This window comes from Rhinolophus hipposideros (genome assembly GCF_964194185.1).
Source record: "Rhinolophus hipposideros genome assembly, chromosome: 25".
NCBI classification, from domain to species: domain Eukaryota; kingdom Metazoa; phylum Chordata; class Mammalia; order Chiroptera; family Rhinolophidae; genus Rhinolophus; species Rhinolophus hipposideros.
Genome location: NC_138071.1, coordinates 19,393,357 through 19,412,453, shown reverse-complemented (window position 1 = coordinate 19,412,453; position 19,097 = coordinate 19,393,357). Strand labels below are relative to the sequence as shown.

General features: G+C 39.0%; 1 protein-coding gene across 4 annotated transcripts in view; it reads left to right on the top strand.

Moving 5' to 3' along the window:
* PTN (pleiotrophin) overlaps positions 1–18,585 on the top strand; it is an 88,722-nt gene extending 70,137 nt beyond the window's left edge. For 2 of the 4 annotated variants that reach the window (XM_081038696.1, XM_081038694.1), the window contains exons 3-5: positions 929–1,102; positions 3,458–3,619; positions 17,845–18,585. In XM_081038696.1, the coding sequence (XP_080894822.1) occupies positions 929–1,102; positions 3,458–3,619; positions 17,845–17,897 (389 nt within the window). In that variant the 3' untranslated portion in view covers positions 17,898–18,585. Of the gene's footprint in view, positions 1–928; positions 1,103–3,457; positions 3,620–17,841 lie in introns of all 4 variants that reach the window. The other 2 variants (XM_081038695.1, XM_081038693.1) reach the window with 1 other exon arrangement.
* The last annotated feature ends 512 nt before the right edge of the window (positions 18,586–19,097 follow it).

Below are 19,097 nucleotides of genomic sequence, written 5' to 3'. Positions count from 1 at the left end.
TTTTTCTCCCTCTCTTCCTTCTTTCTTTCCTTCCTTCCTTCCTTCCTTCCTTCCTTCCTTCCTTCCTTCCTTCCTTCCTTCCTTCCTTCCTTCCTTCCTTTCATCCTTCTTCCCTCCCTCCCTCCCTCCCTCCCTCCCTCCCTTCCTCCCTGCATCCCTTCCTTCCTTCCTTGATTCCTTCCATCCAAGTATTTAGAGGAACCTCCACGGCATCCCCTCTCGTTTCCCCCACCCCTATAAGTTCTCACATATAGATGATGGTCATTAACATGGTGATCACATTACCAGCTACTACATACAGAACATTGACCAGGAATCAGGTGTTTTACTTGTGTTGCCCCTCTTCCTCCAAAAGAGTCATGCGAGGAATTTTATTTTATCTCATAACAACAACAAAAAAGGAAACTGAAGCTCCAAGAGGAGTAAGCACCTTTTCTGTGTCATTCCCAATGTCGAAAGTAGTCTGTGGAGCTGGGAGTCTGTTTATAGCACAATCATGTTTTGTGATACTGTCTATAAGAGAAAGGAACATTGACTTGCATTGAGAAGGCTAATCTGACAACTGTTACTTCTAATTGAATGTTTTCTCATTTTTCGAGTTTAACTGTTTCTGACCATCTTCTCTTTTACAGAAATGTTGGTTTCTAAAAGGAGATGTCAGTAAATCACTTAGTACACTCTCTGTCACATAGTAGGAGTTACATTAACATTAGTTTTAGTTCCTTTCTCAGTTTTCTTTCTCCCTTCTCTGGGCCATCCATTTGTTCAATCATTCAGCTAACACTTACCGAGTTCCTACTATTTACTGAGGACAGAGGTAAAAAGCATAGACATCATCATTAAGGCACTCAGGAATGAACTTGGTGATATCTAGGAGTTAAAGACTTTTCTGGATGTTGATTATTTTGCCTTCCTTACTTCCTTCCAGAAAAAAAAGTGAAGAAGTCTGACTGTGGAGAATGGCAGTGGAGTGTATGTGTACCCACCAGCGGAGACTGTGGGCTGGGTACCCGCGAGGGCACCCGGACTGGAGCTGAATGCAAGCAAACCATGAAGACCCAGAGATGTAAGATCCCCTGCAACTGGAAAAAGCAATTTGGAGGTCAGTCCGCCCCCGTGGTCCTATTGACTTCGTCTTCCAACTGAGATAATTCTTGCTTTCTTCTACCCAATACCTTTTTGAGGTTGACTGCGATCTAGTATAAATAAGTTCATTTTATCAGTTACAAAATAACCAGACATCTTGCCCAACCCCAGGGTTCCTCAATTTTAGCAGTACAACAGGTCCTCAAATCAAGTCCCTTTGTTCAACTTCGTTTTGTTATAACATTGATGAGATGACATGGGAGCTTAACTCTTATTTATATCAATTAGCCTATAGTGAAATTGGTTTTATTATACATTGTTCTGCTTAAAGATGCAGAACCTATTGACAACATTTAGTGAGGACTTATTGTACTAATATTTTGGGCTAGATAGTTTTTGTTGTGAAGGGCTCCTCTGTGCATTGTAGGATATTTAGCAGCGTCTCTGATTTCTACCCAGCTTCTGGTAGCACTCCCCACCTCCACAAACTGTGACAACTAAAATGTCTCCAGATATTGCCTAATGTGCCCTGGAAGTCAAAATATTTCCTGATTGAGAACCAATGCCCTAGGAATAGGGACATAAAATAAAACCTTGATTTCTCCTAACCATGCTCCTTGATCTATCTTCTCTTTCTTTCCTACTATGTCTATGTTCCTTTTATCTTTCACCCCTTTTCTTATTTATTCTCTCCTTCTCCAGATCTTTGTCTATTACTTTCAGGCCCCCTCTCTCTTTTGATCCCTCCCTACCCTCCACACTTATGCATAGATTTACTTATTACGTCCACCAGAGCTGATTGTAGCCATTTTTTATAGCTTTTTCTCTTACTGATTATTGCCTGCCTCACACTGGCCTCATCGACCTGTTTGAGAAGGAATCTTTCAACACTTCCAGGTTTAAACCCACTATTGATTACCCAAATTACTTGCTATTTCCACATTCTCAACTTTCTGTCTTTCTTAGCCATGGTAGGACATTGTTCTCACTGTTCTACAGAAATGGAGTCTGGCCTATAGGCCAGTGAAGAAGAAAAATGAATTTGCACACTGTATCTTTCTTCATTTTCTATAATGTTTGGGGCATGTTTTATGAATGGAGATAAGTTCTATAAAAGCATGGTGAAATTCAGATACATCTGGTCTTAAATTGTATGTGGGTATCATAAAAGACCTACCTACAAAAAGTATTTAAGAGTTTTGTCTTAAAGGACTTGTGTCTAGAATATATAAATAACTCTCAAAATTAACAATCTAATTATAAAGTGGGCAAAAGACAATAATAAACATTTTACCAAAGAGGATAACATAGGTGGCAAATACCTGAAAAGGTGTTTGACCTCTTTTCCCACTAAGGAAATGAAAATGAAAACCAGTGAGCTGTCACTGTGCACTGTACACCTATCAGAGTGGCGGAAAAAAAAAATACTAATAACACCAATGTTAAAAAGAATGGGGAGATACTAGATCACTCATACATTACTAATAGGAATTTAAAATGGTACAGCCATATGGGAAAAGAATATGGCAGTTTTCTTACAAAACTAAACATGTGTTTACCATACAATGTAGCAAGAGTTTCATTCTTGGGCATTGATCCTAGAGAGATGAAAATTTGTGTTCCTCTAAATATCTGCACATGAATGTATATAGCAGCTTTATTTGTAATAGCCAAAAGCTGGAAACAATCCATAAGTCCTTCAGTTGGCGAACGGTTAAACACACTGTGGTACATCACTATGGAATACTCCTCAGCAATAGAAAGGAATGGGCTATTGATACACGCAACTTGGATGGACCCCCCAGGAAACTATGCTGAGTAAAAACAGCCAATCAAAAGGTTACATTCTGTTCAATACCATTTACGTAGTCCTCTCAAGATGCCAAAATTGTAGACGTGGAGAATAGAATACTGGTTGTCGGGGCTTAAGGAGATGGGAAGGAAGGAAGGTGAGTGAGTGAAAAGATAACCCAAGGGACCCTAGTTTGTAACTGTTCTGTGTATTAATGGTGATGGTATTCGCTTGTCTCTACACATAGGATAAAGTCACACAGAACTGATTGCATGCACACACACACACACACACACACAAATGACTATATGTAAAAGTGATGAAATCTGAATAGATTCTGTGGACTGCATCCATGTCAGTTTCCTGGTTGTGCCATTGTTCTGTAGTTATGCAAAAGAGCACAACTGAGGTCAATTGGGTGAAGGGTGTATGGGATGGCTCTGTATTATTTCTTAGAACTGCATGTGACTCTACAGTTATCTCACTACAAAAAAGTTAAAAACAGAAGTGTATCTTTATTTTCATGGCATTGTAATAGGACCTTTCAAAGATGTCTGTTTGGTCCTACCCTGCTTTTAGCGGAGTGCAAATACCAGTTCCAGGCCTGGGGAGAATGTGACCTGAATACTGCCTTGAAGACCAGAACTGGAAGTCTGAAGCGAGCCCTTCACAATGCCGATTGCCAGAAGACAGTCACCATCTCCAAGCCCTGTGGAAAACTGACCAAGCCTAAGCCTCAAGGTGGGTTCCTACCCTCACACCACAAGGGTAACATGAATGGATTGGTGGACTCAGGCAGGAGCTTCAGATGTGGAAATGCAAATTTTCCAGAAGGAAATCTTAGGTGAATTACCATAAGAAAGGAATTGAAAAAGCTCCATATATTGAGCATCACACAAGTACTTTTTCAGCAGACAATTGATGGGTTCAAATTGAAGTCGTCTGCCTAGATGGGGGTTATAGGAACAGCCTCCTAGTACAAATAAACAGCTTAGCAAAACAGGCCAATTAAGAGAGTTGTATGGTGACTATACATCACAAGCCCTAAATTGATACTACATTCTGACAGGTACGAACAAACTATGAAGATCAAGAGGCAGAAAATTTAAAATCAAGTCTCTCTTAGATTATTCACCGTATATAGTTTTCATGAAATCAGCTAAATTATTTTACGTTTTCCACCATACCACTTGATAGGTCCTATATTTCTTATACTTCTTTTAGAGACTTTATGTATGTTTTTTTTAGTCAGATTCACTTACAACTACATTTATCGTGGGATTTTTAAATTATGGGGAGCTATGTTTCCATTCAGTCCCAGAAAGTCAGACTCTGCTCTCACAGGCAGAAACTGAACCAGAACAAGAATCATGGCCATGGTTTCATACAAATAGAATCCCAGCTGAGGGAAGAAAAGGAGGTATTAAACTCTTTTATCTCATGGGTGTTATGGGCCAAATTGTGACCCCACTCCAAATAAGAATAAGTCACCAATGCTTTTTCCTCTTTGAACTGAGTACATGAAAAAGATAGAGAGAGGGGAGCCCTAATTTTACTGGGGCACTGCGATTGACACTCTTCATCATTTAATTTAAGCTTCAGAGCAACTCTCTACAGTGTATTTTATTTATCCGATTCTGTATATGAGAAAGCATAGGCTCAGAGGGGTTATGCAACTTGCCTAAGGTGTCATAGCTTATAAATGTTAGAACTAGGACTCAAAGTCAGACGGAAACCAAAGACCTGCTGTCTTTTGAAAGGGACCATGCTGCTTCTGAGTATTACAAACTATGAAACTGTCCACATTAGATAAATATCCATGTCTGGAACCATTAAATGATAGAGTTTCTGGGGGCCTGTCCTGCCATCTGATGTTATCCTCATCTAGCAAAGGAGGACAGAGAAAAATCAGGGATTCATCTAAGTTCATACTGTTGTTTTGTTGCAGCACCAGTTCCAGTTTTCTTCTTTTTTGATGTCATTTTCCTGCCCTTTTTCAAACTTGGGAATTGTAGGAAAGGGACCTTTTATAGCTGTCAGACCTTCCAAAACAAACAGCATAGGGTAGTGGCTTCGGGAAATTCAGTACCTTGTTGAGAGATAAGTTTATTTCACATCATAGTCACTCAGCTTATAGCAAGCACTTACCTTTTTTTCTGATCATTATCCTTCTTATTGAACACATGATCAGGCTCTGTTTTATATGTTTGTTTTACAGAACTCTTTTGCTTGGTCTCTTTTGTTTTGGGAAATGGTTGTAGATGAATATGCAAACCATACGTTTTTCAGTGTGAAAAACATATTCTTTCAATTTTAGAATGGGTCATAAAGATGGTGGCAAGGCTCTGACTATCCAGCATTGAATTGAGAGAAGAATGGAGATAACGTGGTGATTTAAGTACTACTAATACTATCATTGTGACTTGATTACTAATAATAAGATTAAAAGACTTGTTTGGGAGAGAGAGTGCTTCATACCAAGAATCATTGAAACTGGGAAATGACTAAATACCCCATGGGCTTTGATTAAAAATTGCGTTAAAATTCATCACACCCTAGACTTAACAGCATTGCTTCTAAGGAATGGAAGTGGTCCTTTGTATTGCCGTCTGTATTGTGAAAACTCGAACTCTGTCCTTAGTCCACAATTTTGATGATAGTACATATCACGTTGTAAATCCTAACCTAAACTAAAGATCCTCTTGTGTCAGAACCCCGCTTAATCTAAGGGGATTTGTAGTCACTCACCTCTGTATTATTTACCCGGAAGAAGAGGAAATCGTGATATTCTTATGTAGACATACAAGTAAGGACTGAGGGATGCACAGTGGAAATGCAGCTTTCCTGGGAATAAGAACCGAATTGCTCCGGCGAAGGTCACCGATTGACTGAAAGATTCTAACAAATTTGCTCACTTGCTGCCAGGATCTAGCAGGGATAAATTGGAGACCGATTGTGTTGGAGTCTTGAGACTTTAATTTCTTTTAAAAAGGGAATGAGAGTACTAAGATCATTAGCTAATAAAAACCCTTTATCTCTTGGGGTTTGTTCGTTGCAGCAAGATCTACTCTAGCTAGTTAAGTAGAGAGGGATTTATTCAAGGGTGTTACATAGCTCACAGAATCTCCAGGAAGGGCAGTGGCTCTGGTCTGCATTTCCAGGAAAAATGCCGTAAAAGGCAACAGGCCTCTGAGAAATGTCTAATCACAGCATACGCAGCTGATGTAGCACAAATAGTCCTGCTGAAATCCCCACTGCTCGGCACATTTAATGCTAAGAACTGAACACTGGAAACTCTGCCTTTGCTGCCCCTCCCCCCATAAACCAGACATTCCCATCCTTCTTTCTGGAATATCCAATCTCTCCAAATGTGGCCCATTTTTTTTTTTTTTCTGGTTGCTCATGTCTACCTGTAAGACTCATTTACTTGTGCCTGCTTCATGGAAGCTAGGTCACATATAAATCATGCTGCAAGGGAGTCAGGGAAATGTGTCTCTAACTTTCCAAACTCTACCTATAGATATGAGAAAGAAGCTAATGGGTGTTGAGGTGGTATTTAGTGAGCAATGTGCCAGAGACCACATAGAGATGCTGGACTGTGCTGGAGTATATTATGAGACCTCACCTTCTCTCCTATTGAGATTGATGAGGCACTGAGGCCATTACGTGGAGAAAAAGTTGCTGAGAGTTATCATATTGTGGACAGTTGAGTACCCCACTGTGGAGAGAGTTAGGTCTCTCCTCTTTGGAGCCATCAGTAATTTTTTCCCCCCAGTCTTCAGGTGTAATGATCTGGGAGCAAGTGGAGAAGTAGGGAATATGGGTCAGTCCATGCTGAGAGCTCTGTATAAAATTTCAGAGCAGAGAACCCTTTTGAAGGGCAAATAACTCCTCTAACCACAGGTGTTTCTCAGTGGCCCCCTTGGTGGGTGAGCTCACTGTAGAATTAGAAGATGGCCACGCCAAGCGGGGATGCCAGGATGGGAAGACATGGCCCTACACTACAGGCAGTCCTGTCTGGGAGCTGGGGCAGCCCAGTAGGGCAGGCTTCTGATAATTATCACTGGAATGCAGAGTCTAAGCTGAGGCTGAGTCAAGGCTTGTGCAGAAGCCCCCTAGATGAGCTGAGATTTCCCTACGTGCCACAGGCACCATCCCCCCAATGATCATCTTGTATCATTCTAGAATCTTGCGTTATTGTTGACGTGGAAATTATTAGTTGTGACTTTTTAAACTAGGTACATCAATAAAGGGGTATTATGAAGCTCCTTTTGATCCCAACAGGATAGCATGGCATGATGTCGGCCTCCTGAGTTTGCCTGGCAGAAGGGTATTCTCAAATGGTTCCTGGTACAGTCAGAAGCAATGGCAAGCAGTGGCACATGGATGGATGTTTATGTTATAGGTGGTCCAGGGAACGGTGTTAATCCCTCCTGCTGTCCTGTCCACCAAATCACACTTTTCTGTTAAATTTCCTTGCTCCAGATAACTCTAATTCCTTTTATTTCTTCCCAACTATTTCTAAAAGTTTGCCATGTCTCTGCTCTTTTTTTTTTTTTTTTTGGACAGTTGCCTAGCCTTCTTTTAGGTTTGACAATTCATCTTTAAAGATCAAACGAACGGCAACTGTTTAAGTGCAAGATTCAGCTGTGTGCGGGACACAGCACTTGGCAGCTGATTATTAAATGGAAAAAGGGTCAGTAAAGTGATATTCCCAGCATTCTCCATTCTTTCCCCACTCAATAGATTCTTCTGTTAGTTCTTTGAAAGATAAAAGAAGTTCCCCAACATTTTATTTTTCTTTCTATTTTCTGGGTTCTGACATCCCTTAGGAATGAGCATGGCGGCACTCTATGGATGAACTTTGCTGGACTGAGAGACTTCTGACTGTGTTGAGAGAGGTGAAGGGGCAGAATCCCACTGCAGGCTGCGCTGTGATGGGCTCCCTCCCTCCTGAAACCCTGGAATGGGCGGTGGTGGGTTGATGGCTGCTGCCCTCGCATTTCACCAGAGAGAGGCGGCCTGGGGTGCTTTGCAGAATTTTGTTCTCCTTGATCAGAGAGAAACACTCTTATTCAGTTTGGTCCCAAGGTTTTGATTTTTCTTCTGTTTGTGGAAATCTTTGAACATCTATATTTATTTTATTTTGTTTTATTGTATTAAGTCTTTAATCCATTTTGAGTTTATTCTTATATGTGGCATAAGCAAATGATTCAGTTTCATTCTTTTGCATGTAACTGCTAGTCTGTCCAGTTTTCCCAACCCCAGTTATTGAAGAGACTGTCTTTACCCCGCTGGATAGTCTTGCTTCCTTCATCATAGATTAATTGACCATACAGGCATGGGTTTATTTCTGGACTCTGTTCTGTTCTGTTGAGCTTTGTGAAGATCTGTATTTTATGTCCCATCCATGATGCTGCACATGAAGGGAGAAGATTGAATTCTGATCTTTTCTTATCAGACTGCCACCTGTTTTGTCTTCTGTAAACTGCAATGGATACCTCATAACACTGTTGTAAAGATGAAGTAATATAGGTAAAAATGTTTGATGAATGTACAGTATTTTTAAAAGAACTTCCTTCCAAATGAAGTTCTTGAGGTGGGTGTTTCCCTCAATACCTTTTCAGGCAAAAAAAACCCAAAAACGTGGTGATTACAATAGTAGGAATTATAGCTAGTATTTATTGAGAGCCTAGTGTGTTTTGTTTATAGTTTAGCCCATTACTCACACCTTGTGTCACTGAATATTCAAAAACCTCTGTGAAATGGTCACTGTTATTCCCAATTTTACATATGAGGAAACTGAGACTCAGAGATGCCAAGTGTATGGTTATATGGCTAATAAGCAGAGGAGCCAGGCCTTAATTACGAGGCAGTCTGGTCCTAGATCTCCGGCTTCATGCACAGCTCCTTCCCCTGAATCTGCTTGATTCAGTGATCTCAGTTGCTAATCTAAGAAAGGTAATGAATTTCAGACCCACTCATCTTTCCTTAAAATCCTCTTTTTTTGATGGTTTTCCATTGGCAACAGAATCAGATCCTGGCATGTCAGGCACCATCTCATTGGGCCCTTGCCTGATCCTGGCTCCAGACGTTGGCCCTAGTATTGTGCCCCTGCCGGTACATCCCAGGGATGGCTGAATGGGCCATGATTTCTTATACATCCATTTCTCTGTACCTGTGGTTCTAGAAACCTGTACCGTGTTCTCCTTCTCCCGTACTTCTTGCCTTTTATTCATTGAGCGCATATTTGTTGCATGGGTGTTATCTGCTAGAGTTAGTACCAAGGGTAAATCAGTGACCTACCTGGACCTACGGTGCAGTAGGAGAAGCAGAAGGTCAAATCCTAAGGTACTGCACAGAATCACAAGCGCTGTGAAGGAGAGAAGCATATGGTCCTTTGGCATTGCTTCCAATTTAGTCATTTATTTATAACATCTATTAAGAGCCTACTGTGGAGCACGCAGTATGTGAAGTGCTGGTGATGTTAAACGTTTCCTCCCCTCTTACTGCTCTGTTCTGGTGGTGATGGTGAGTAAACAATGGTGACAAATAAATAATAATTAAAGTAACAACTACATATTGGAGTATGTGTTCTTAAAAACTAAAGAGCTAAGTGTTAGACTGATTGGGTTGGGGTGCTAGGATGGTGCTAAGTTAGAGTAACCAGGGAAAGCTTCTTTGAGAGATATCTTTTGAACTTAGTCTTGAAGATAGAGAAGGAGCTAGCCATACTAATGTTCTAAATGAAGCAAGGGGAAGGTCAAAGTCCCTGAGGCCAAAAAGAGCTTGTGTTCAAGGACCAGAAAAGAGATCAGTGTGAAAACTTACCACACTTCGTTATTGACTATATTTCCCATACTGTACTTTACTCCCCCATGACTCTTTTGTAACTATCAGTTTACACTTCTTAATCCCTTTACCTTTTTCACCCAGCGTCCCACCCCCAAACCTCCACCCATCTAGCAACCATCAGTTTGTTCTCTGTATCTATGAGTCTGTTTTGTTTGTTTATTTTGTTCTTTAGATTCTACATATATGTGAGATCATATGGTATTTGTCTTTCTCAGTCTGACTTATTTCACTTAGCATAATACCCTCTAGGTCCATCCATATTGTTGTAGATGGTAAGAGTTCATTTTTTTTTTTTTATGGCAGAACAATATTCAATTGTATGTATGTACCACAATTTCTTTATCCTATTGTCTATTCATGGGCATTTCAGTTGTGTCCGTATCTTAGCTATTGTGAATAGTGCTGCAATGAACATTGGGTATTGTTAAGTGAGTACTAGACTTATCAGGGGATCACTTCATAAATTATATAAACGTCTAACCACTATACTGTACACCTGAAACTAATATAAAATAATATTGAATGTTAACTATAATAAAAAAATAGTCACGGGCATATAAAGTACAGCATAGGGAATATAGTCAATAATATTGTAATGTTATTCAGTGTCAGGGTAATAAACTTATTGGGGTGATCACTTTGTGAGGTATATAAATGTCTAATCACTATGTTGTTTTGTACACCTGAAACAACAACAACAAAAGACTTACCAGACTTTCTTTGTCAAGCATTCAATTGCTGGCAGGACTCGCACCTCTGATAAGAAATATATTTATTCCTCTGTAGCAAGTGCGTGTTTGCCTCTCTGGACACTGAGCCTCTTGAAGGGCAGGAACCACACCTCGCTCGCCTTTGTACGTTACTACATCTCATGGTCCTTAGTTCCCGAGAGGAACTCATTGAATAGTACTGACTCGAATGAATGAATGAATGAATGAATGAATGAATGATGTGTCTAACTAAATTGTCCTGGTCTGGCTCACTGGGGCACATCATTCATTCATTGGCTGCAAAAAACATACAGAGAAATCGTTGTTAAAGTACAAAGTTCTCACCTGGAAGAAGACTTACCTGGATGTTTTACTTCCAATTCTTATTAAAGAATTTTTAGTCCTAATTGCCAGGACAGACATGGGAACTAGGAACTATAACTATTTGTAGGGTTTACTTCACCCTGTGTGTCTGCTTTTGTCTCCCTTGGTAAATTCCATGCTCGGAGGCTCATTAGCTGTGCTCACACAAAACAGCTATATAATAATTAGTATTGAGGAAGGCTGAATAATAGAACAATGTTCATACTAATTAGTTACTAGGTTAAGAAATCTTTTTATTTTTTTATTTTTGCTCCCCTCCAAAGCTTTTGCAATTCTCCCTTCTAACTTCTACTGGATTGAGAATTTCTGCTTTGTGTTTTAAATTGTAGCTATTGCCATCAGCATTCCTTGACCGTCGTAAAAGTTGTTCCTATTTATTATTTATGACGTGACAGGCATTATTCTAAGCCCTTAACAATGTAGAGTTTTACTTAATCCCCACAGCAGCCTCAAGAAGATTTGTTTACATTATATCAATGAAGACACAAAGGTTGCCACTGGTGCAAGGTCACCCAGCCAGTGAGGGGGTCAGGCTTGAACTTGAAGTCGGGACAGTCTATGTCCAGAGTTCTTTTCTGTTATAGCAATGCTTCCCAAACTGAGTGCTCCCAACTCTTTGGGTATTCTAAAAAAATTAATAATTTTAGTTTTTGTTTCAATGGTAATCCCAAAGCATGTTTGAGGTCACTTAAAATGGAATCATTTGACTCCATATAATAGAGTCATGTCTGATAACTTTTGGCTCTAGCTTGTCTTTGTGTAATAATTGCAATGAAGCACATAACTTTTAGTACTCCATTTCTCAAGCTAGCATCCTTAAAAGGGGCTACATTCCTCAAGAGTAAGACCTAGCAATGTACTGCACCCATTACGTCCAGCGGCCTGCCAAACTGGACCCTAGGGGGATTCAGCATTGCCTCCTTTCCACTGGGAGATTCATAGCAACTCTGAAGCTTCACAAGAATCTGAGGCACTGCTGTCCTGGTAGCAGTGGAGACACTTATCACACTCCCAGCAACTCCAGCCAGCTTTCCATCGATGCAAAACCTCCAGGAACCTACGGGGAAATCAAAACAGGCTGGCTATTGCTCAGCGCACGAGGCACAGAGGCTCTTATTTGCTGATAATAATTTAAAATTTGTACTTCCTTTCAAGAAAATCATTTGCTAGCACATATCTAGAGCTTTAAAAATATCCTGTTCTTCGATCCAGTAGATCCTCTTCTAATAATGTGTCCTAAGGCAAAACTTAAACATACAATGATTTGTCTTCAAAAACACACGTTAAATCTTTATTTATAATAACAGAAAGTGGAAACATGCCAACTGGCCAACAAAAGAAGAAAGGTTATATAAAATATGGGCTGGAATGTCATAAAGAAATACTACTCAGTCATGTTTCAAAGTATATGCAATGATGTGGAAAATAACACAAGAGAATTTTTAGTATAATACAATTTATCAGCTGTCATTATGTTCCTAAAGTATAATGTTGCATATATTCATAGAAAGGAAACATAAATAGAACCTGCTGTTAAAAGTGTTATCTCTATATTGTGAAACTACGAGTAATTTCTGTTAGCATGTAAATTTTTTTTTTTAATTTTCCATATAAGCCTTTATCACTTTTAAAACCGGAAAAATAATATGTTTTAAAGAAGAATGAAATAACTCAGAGAGGAAAAACTCTCTTCCTTCCAGGCTAAATCTACCACATACCTTTCTTTCTGGTAATTCATTCTCCCTGTAATTGCTGTCTTTTACATCACACGTATCTGCAAGGTCATAGTAAACTAACAGCAAGAGCAATTGGCATGAAGCCATAAAAATAGCTGACACATACCCACGATCTTTAATATAAATACATACTTTTAGAGTACTTTCCAGTGTTGAAAGATCCTCACATAGAGCAATCTTGAAAACACTACTTGTAATGTGAGCTCCGTGAGAGCATAATTTAGACTCATTTGCCATATATCTCAGTATCAAGAACAGCACCCAGCATGCAGTGGATATAGAGTGTGCATTTGCTAAATGGATATGCCTTTGAACAGTAGTAGTAAAATGGGATCTTAGAGGTGGTAATTGCACATGGTATTCCCAGTGGTCCCCTAAGGAGGATCTACCAGGTTTTATTATCCCCAATTTATGGGAAACAGATGCACAATGATTGATTTGTCCAAGATCCCAAAGCTGGTAAATGGTAGACATCAATTCAAAGCAATTCCCTAGGTGAAGACTTGATTCTCTGTATGGTCCTAATGGAATTGTTTCCCTATTGCCTTACTAAACAAATGGCCACGGTGCCACTTATTACATCACTGTCCATCAGTATTTTGCTTTCTATCCAGGATAAGAAAGAAAAAAAAATTATGGGCTCAGAATTTATTGTAGCATGGCTCATATTATGCCTTTTTCTCACTGCCTCTCTTCTTTCCTATCTGTAGTTGCTATGCATGTAAAGAATTGTCTGGGTTAAATTTTGAATTTTCTACATAGAACATGATAAAGATGGCTCTCCAGGTGCTACAATTCACAGCAATAGGAGGAGCCTGAATCCTTCCTAGAATATTTCTTTTTAGGCAAGTCTTAGGACTTTCTCTACACTTTCAAACATATATTCAAACAACGTGTTTCTGTGAAAATAACAAAAATGTTTACATACCTACCATAAGAGGGGAGTATTGTCCTCCAGCGACTTACAAACTGCTGGAAGAAGGATGAAAGTTTGTAAACCCGGAAAGTGAAAACACACCAAGGACACCACCGTGAGTTTCCATTGAGAGATCATCCAAGGGAACAGAGAGAGGCTCTTCTCAGGCAGGTGCCCTTTCTTCTCACATTTTGACAACAGCTCAGTTCCTGTTTGCAACCCTCTTTGCTTCACAGCCTTGATCGAGATGGGGAAGAGTGACATGTAGCCTGGGGTGTTATTTGATGTGTAGCTTGTGTATACTTTCTTCGCTTGACTTGACTCTTTCCAGTGTGAACTAAGGTGCCCTACTGTGTCACGTCAGGAGAGTGATCACATTGGCTCTTAAAAGCTTTGAGTAGCTGCTGTATGACTTAATTACAAAGCACTTTGCCAGAACCCTGCTCTGGGCCAATTCATGACCCTTATGCTCATAGTAAAGATTTCTTTCAATGTAACCTTGAAAGGCTACTAAAATGGGACATTACTTTTACCCGCAGAGTTATTTCAGGCTTCTACTTTAAAGACCAAAAAAAAACAACAAGAAAGTTTTGAGAAATTTGAATAAATTTTATATACGTTTGGTTTAATTTGGTTTAGTTTTATTCTTCATAAAATATTTTTGTTTGAAGAATAACTGAAACATTGAAAGATTCTGATTGAATTTACACCCCTTACTTTCCTCGGGAAATACTATTTTCTATGTACTAATGGGTTGGCTCTTTTTGTTTCCCATTCAAGTGTTCATTTCTCCACTCTGTGAAACCAGTATTTCAGGAGCACTTATTATGTGCCAGGCACTGAAGACACAGATGCTAAAGATAGATATTGTCCCTACTCTCATATGATGGGGAAAATGCATATTTAAATAATTAGAAACAAAATTCATGGTCTAGTTCTAACTTCGGTAAGAGCAATGAGAGACACAATGGAAGTATCTAACTGTGGGTGGAATATGCTTAGTCTGGGAGCTCTGGAAAGGCTTCCTTGAGGAACTAAAATTGTAGCAAAGATCTTAAGGATGAATAGAAGTTGGCTAAGCAAAGGTGAGATAGTAGGAGTAAAAACACACAGGTAGAAATAACATAATGTATAAAGGCTGAGGTGGAAATAACCAAGGAAAATTCAAAGAGCCACCATAAGGAAGATGGGTGTGTGGTGAGCAAGTGAGGCACGTGTTCTTGCCGTGCTACAAATTTATTTCATTAAATATTTACTAATCAACTATAACACACTAAGCACTGTGCTATAGGCTAAGGATATAACAGTGAGTAGAGATTCTGCCCTCTCATGGGAGTTAAATGCTCTGACAGGGGAAATAAAGAGAAAAGACTTCTAAAGAACACCAAAAGGTCAACAAATTAGAAGAGATGTCAAAACTGGTACCTGACGGAGGAGAGGCATTAAGAAAATGGAAGTAATAGTGGAAGTGTAGGATTGATGGGATGAAGAGTTGGTTAGTAGGTCCAAGACTAGGAGAGAAAAAGAATCACATGCTTGGGGAATTGAAATAAGCATAAATATGGAGATTCAGGTAAAGGGAGGTGATTTGAATAATGGGCAAGACATAAGCACAAAATAAGACCAATAGGCAGTTACTACAGAGGTGATGGTTAATGGAGACAATGTGGTAGAGGTCAGGGAATGGCCTCTCATCTGATTCTACTGCTGGATCATTGCAGCCCTTGAGGAATCACTGACACTCTTTTGGCCTCTATTTCTCCACCCATTACGTAGGAGAGTGGGATGAGGTTCTTTCCAGATCATAGCTTCCATGATACTATTTAAAACCTTCCTGTTGACTGGATAAAACTTGAGAAGTTGTTCATATGTTGTTGAGGCCACAGTGGCAAAGCTCATTTAGTCGGTTGGTAAAATGCACCTAAAAGTCACAAAATACTGCTTTTGATTGAAAGCAATATTATCGACCCAATTTCCTTCTTTATTCTTAAAAATTTAAACCCTTCTTTATGTGAGAAATCCAATTAACTTCATGCAAATGCAAATTCTTCCTTCTTTTCACTGCTTTTTACTAAAGAATCCTCATTTTTCTAGTTCTATAGATTGAACTCAAAGTGGACTTAAGTTCTGTAGTGTGTCAAATGAATACTATATTGACTTGCCAGTTAGTCAGAAAAAAAGGATTGGCATTGTGCGAGTTAAATGGGCAATTGGTTGATTTGGTATTTAGCAAGGTGTTAACTAATGAATATGAAACAAATGTCAGGTGCAGGTAACAGAGAGGGGATGTGCACTTGCCTTTACCTAAGAGAACTGAGGAGAGAGTCCCATTCCCAAAGTGTTCCCTGAAATGAACAACCTACATTGTCTGTATCAAGTAGTGTCCAATATGCAGAATAACTTCAAGTTTTATTAAGTAAATACACACACACACCTGATCAGTATGACATTCACTCAGACTTATGTATGAAATAGGGGCATGCTAGCCAAAATATGCAAATTATTACCACAAACATTGACTCTACTGGAGAGCTAGAGAATTACAAATTACTGAGCATTCCTCAGGAAGGAATTTGGAGAAATTGGATAAGGGAAACCAGAGTTATATCCCAATGAACATCCTAGATTATTACCTGAGGATAACATTCCAATATACAGCTGTTGCCTAAAATGTCAACCAAAGACTGGAAATTATTACATGTGATGTGTAGCCATTGATTATTTGTTCAGAGATTAAACAGAAAACATTCTTTGACCTAACAGGTATCTATGAACTTGGAAGGTCTGGTTGTCTCACCTATCATGAGTCAAAAGAAGGAGACATTTATAATGACAAGCAAAAATAGAGGGGAAGTGGAAGTGTCTTTGGTATAGAAAGGAGAACGCTAAGGATAGACATGAACAAAATGAATACTGGTGAGCAGCAATTTAGCAGGATTTTAGCAATTGCTGGCCTAATTGCACTCTTGAAACTTGAGTAAAGGAAGCTGAAGACAATCACTGTGTATAGAAATGCTACTTTGCTTAGTTTATGATGACGTTTAGAACTTATGTGAAGAAGTGATGAAGATAAGAATGGAAAAGTTTCCAACTCTGATTCAGTATAAAGTGGGATTTGTACAACATTTGTGATTGGCATCACGTCCCCTCTCATCATAAGCCTTAGGACCCTGCTGACCCTGATCTCAGCTGACCATTGTCAGTATGTCCTGATGATGACAAAGACCATTACCTATGCAGAGAAATGACCTCTTGTTCTTAGTCTATTATCACACTAATGATAACTGCTAACCTTTGTTGAGCACATGCTATTGTGCCATGTTTTATTTTCAGTGGATTTCATACAGCTCATTTCATTTGGATGTTAACCCTATGAAGTGGTACTACTTATATGCCCATTCACAAGTAAGAAATCTGAGACACAAATTCATGAATTAACTTTCCCAGAGTCTCACAGTAACATATGGATGGAGCCAGGATTGAAACTCTGGCAGTCTGGCTCCAGAGCCTGTAACTAACCCATACGTTTCTGCCACTACTGTGGACCAAATGGGATAAGGCTTTTAGAAGCATTTAGCAATAGTCTTTCACTTGTTAGCCCAGTGTCCTGACCATTTTCATCTTTGGAGCCAAAGTTGACATATCCTATCCCATACTGCATCCTTGTATGCTTAGGAAAAGGGAGGCGGCAAGATGATTGAATGGCAAAAGGATGGGGCCTTTTGACTTAAATCCTAATAATTTTATTTACCTGGTTTAGCCCAGGTTGATACATTCCATTTGCTTCACCCAAGAGTGGTATCTCTACAGGGTCAAAGCTCGATGGTTCAAAGCTCCAAGGACCAGGTTCACATCTGGTCCTTCATATATGAATAGATGGCCAAATATAGAAGCAGAGAGCCAATCAGGAGTGGAAGTACTTTGAAATTATTCATCAGAAAATATGCTCATCAGCAGTTCCATGGAAAATGAACGTGGAACGCGAGGGGCTAAGCAAAGCTCTTATAGTTCTCCAATGAATAATGACCCAGCTCATTCTCCCAGAATGCCTGTTGTGTTTCTCTTTTTCAGTTAGGACCCCCAGACAGTATTTCATATATTAAGTGACAGCTGCCAACAAGATCACAGGCATTTATAGGTGGTCACATGGAGTAATCTGTATTACTCATGCTTATTCTCATTGGCACTCTCCTCACAAAAGCAGGTACACACGTGTGTACACACATGTACAACACACACAGATGTGCCTCGTCTATCCACCTAATTGTTTCATTCCTAAGCAGCTATAAGAAAAGTGGCTATCCGCCCAAAGCTTACTAATGTGATGCTTTTCCTTCTCTTTCTTTTTATTTTTAATCACAGCAGAATCTAAGAAGAAGAAAAAGGAAGGCAAGAAACAGGAGAAGATGCTGGACTAAAAGAGGCCACCTTCTGTAGACCACAAAAAGGACGTCAGCCAACAGGCTCAGTTAACTATTGCATTTATACCTACTGTAGGCTTTTTATTCAAAAATTATCTATAGCTTAAGTATACAATAGGCAGAAACAAAAAGAAAAGAACATTTTTGTAGTAGCATTTTTTAAATGTATACCATAGTACCACCATAATAAAGGACTGTAATCCTATTTAGAAAGTTGACTTGTAGTACATGATAAGTGATAGAAAATTGAGGTAAGTTTTTTGAAGTTATGTGATATTTTACATTTAAAACCCTTTTTTTTTTTTACATTTTTTTTTTCTTTTGGCAGCATTTCTTTCTTTAAATGTTATCACCATGTAAACTACTTCTCTTGTAGGTAATTTTTTTCACCTAGACTTTTTTTTCCCAATTGAGAAAAACATATACTAAACAAAGCAATAAAATATCATCATCCCATTTGAGGAAAACATTTTGTTTTCTGCCAATGGATTAAAAAATATTTTTGGTCAGCAAAATAGGGGGAGGGGGCAGAGCATGCACTAGTTCAACGTTGACTTTTTTTTTTTTAAGAAAAGCATTAAAACATGAAATTCTTTCACTTTGGCAGAGCATTTGTTTTCTTGATGAAACTATTTTTTCCATCTAAGGAAAAAAAAGACTAGGAAAATAAATCAAGGTGATGCTGAAAAAAAGATGCTTTTGTGTGCAATAATTTGATCTTGTCAACCTCTGTCATTTGTCACCTACACTCTCCCAGTCAAGCTGTTAGCATTGAGAATTTATCATACAAACTAATTAAATCACTCTTGGGCCCAAATGTTATAGAGGGTTTATGTAGATGTAAGTATAAATAATGGAGACGTAGATATAAATACCAGTATGTCTATATCTATATATTTTTAATTTTATATCAATATTTTGTGGGTTAGACTAGTGATACTGAATTGAACAAAAGTCCCAAAGTAGTCTAGTAGTAAAGTAGTTAGTAAGAGTACTTTTCTTGTACCGAGGAAATCCAGGCTTGCACAGTCCAAATCAACATCAGAATAACACTATGCAAAACGGTACTTTGTGCTTGGTTTCCATAAACCCAGAATTCCTGCTCTATTATCTACCACATGATTCCAAAGAGTATTTACTACTCGCCTTTTTTGCTGGGCTCTAAGCACAGTTTTTAAGTAAACGAGTCTATGTTTC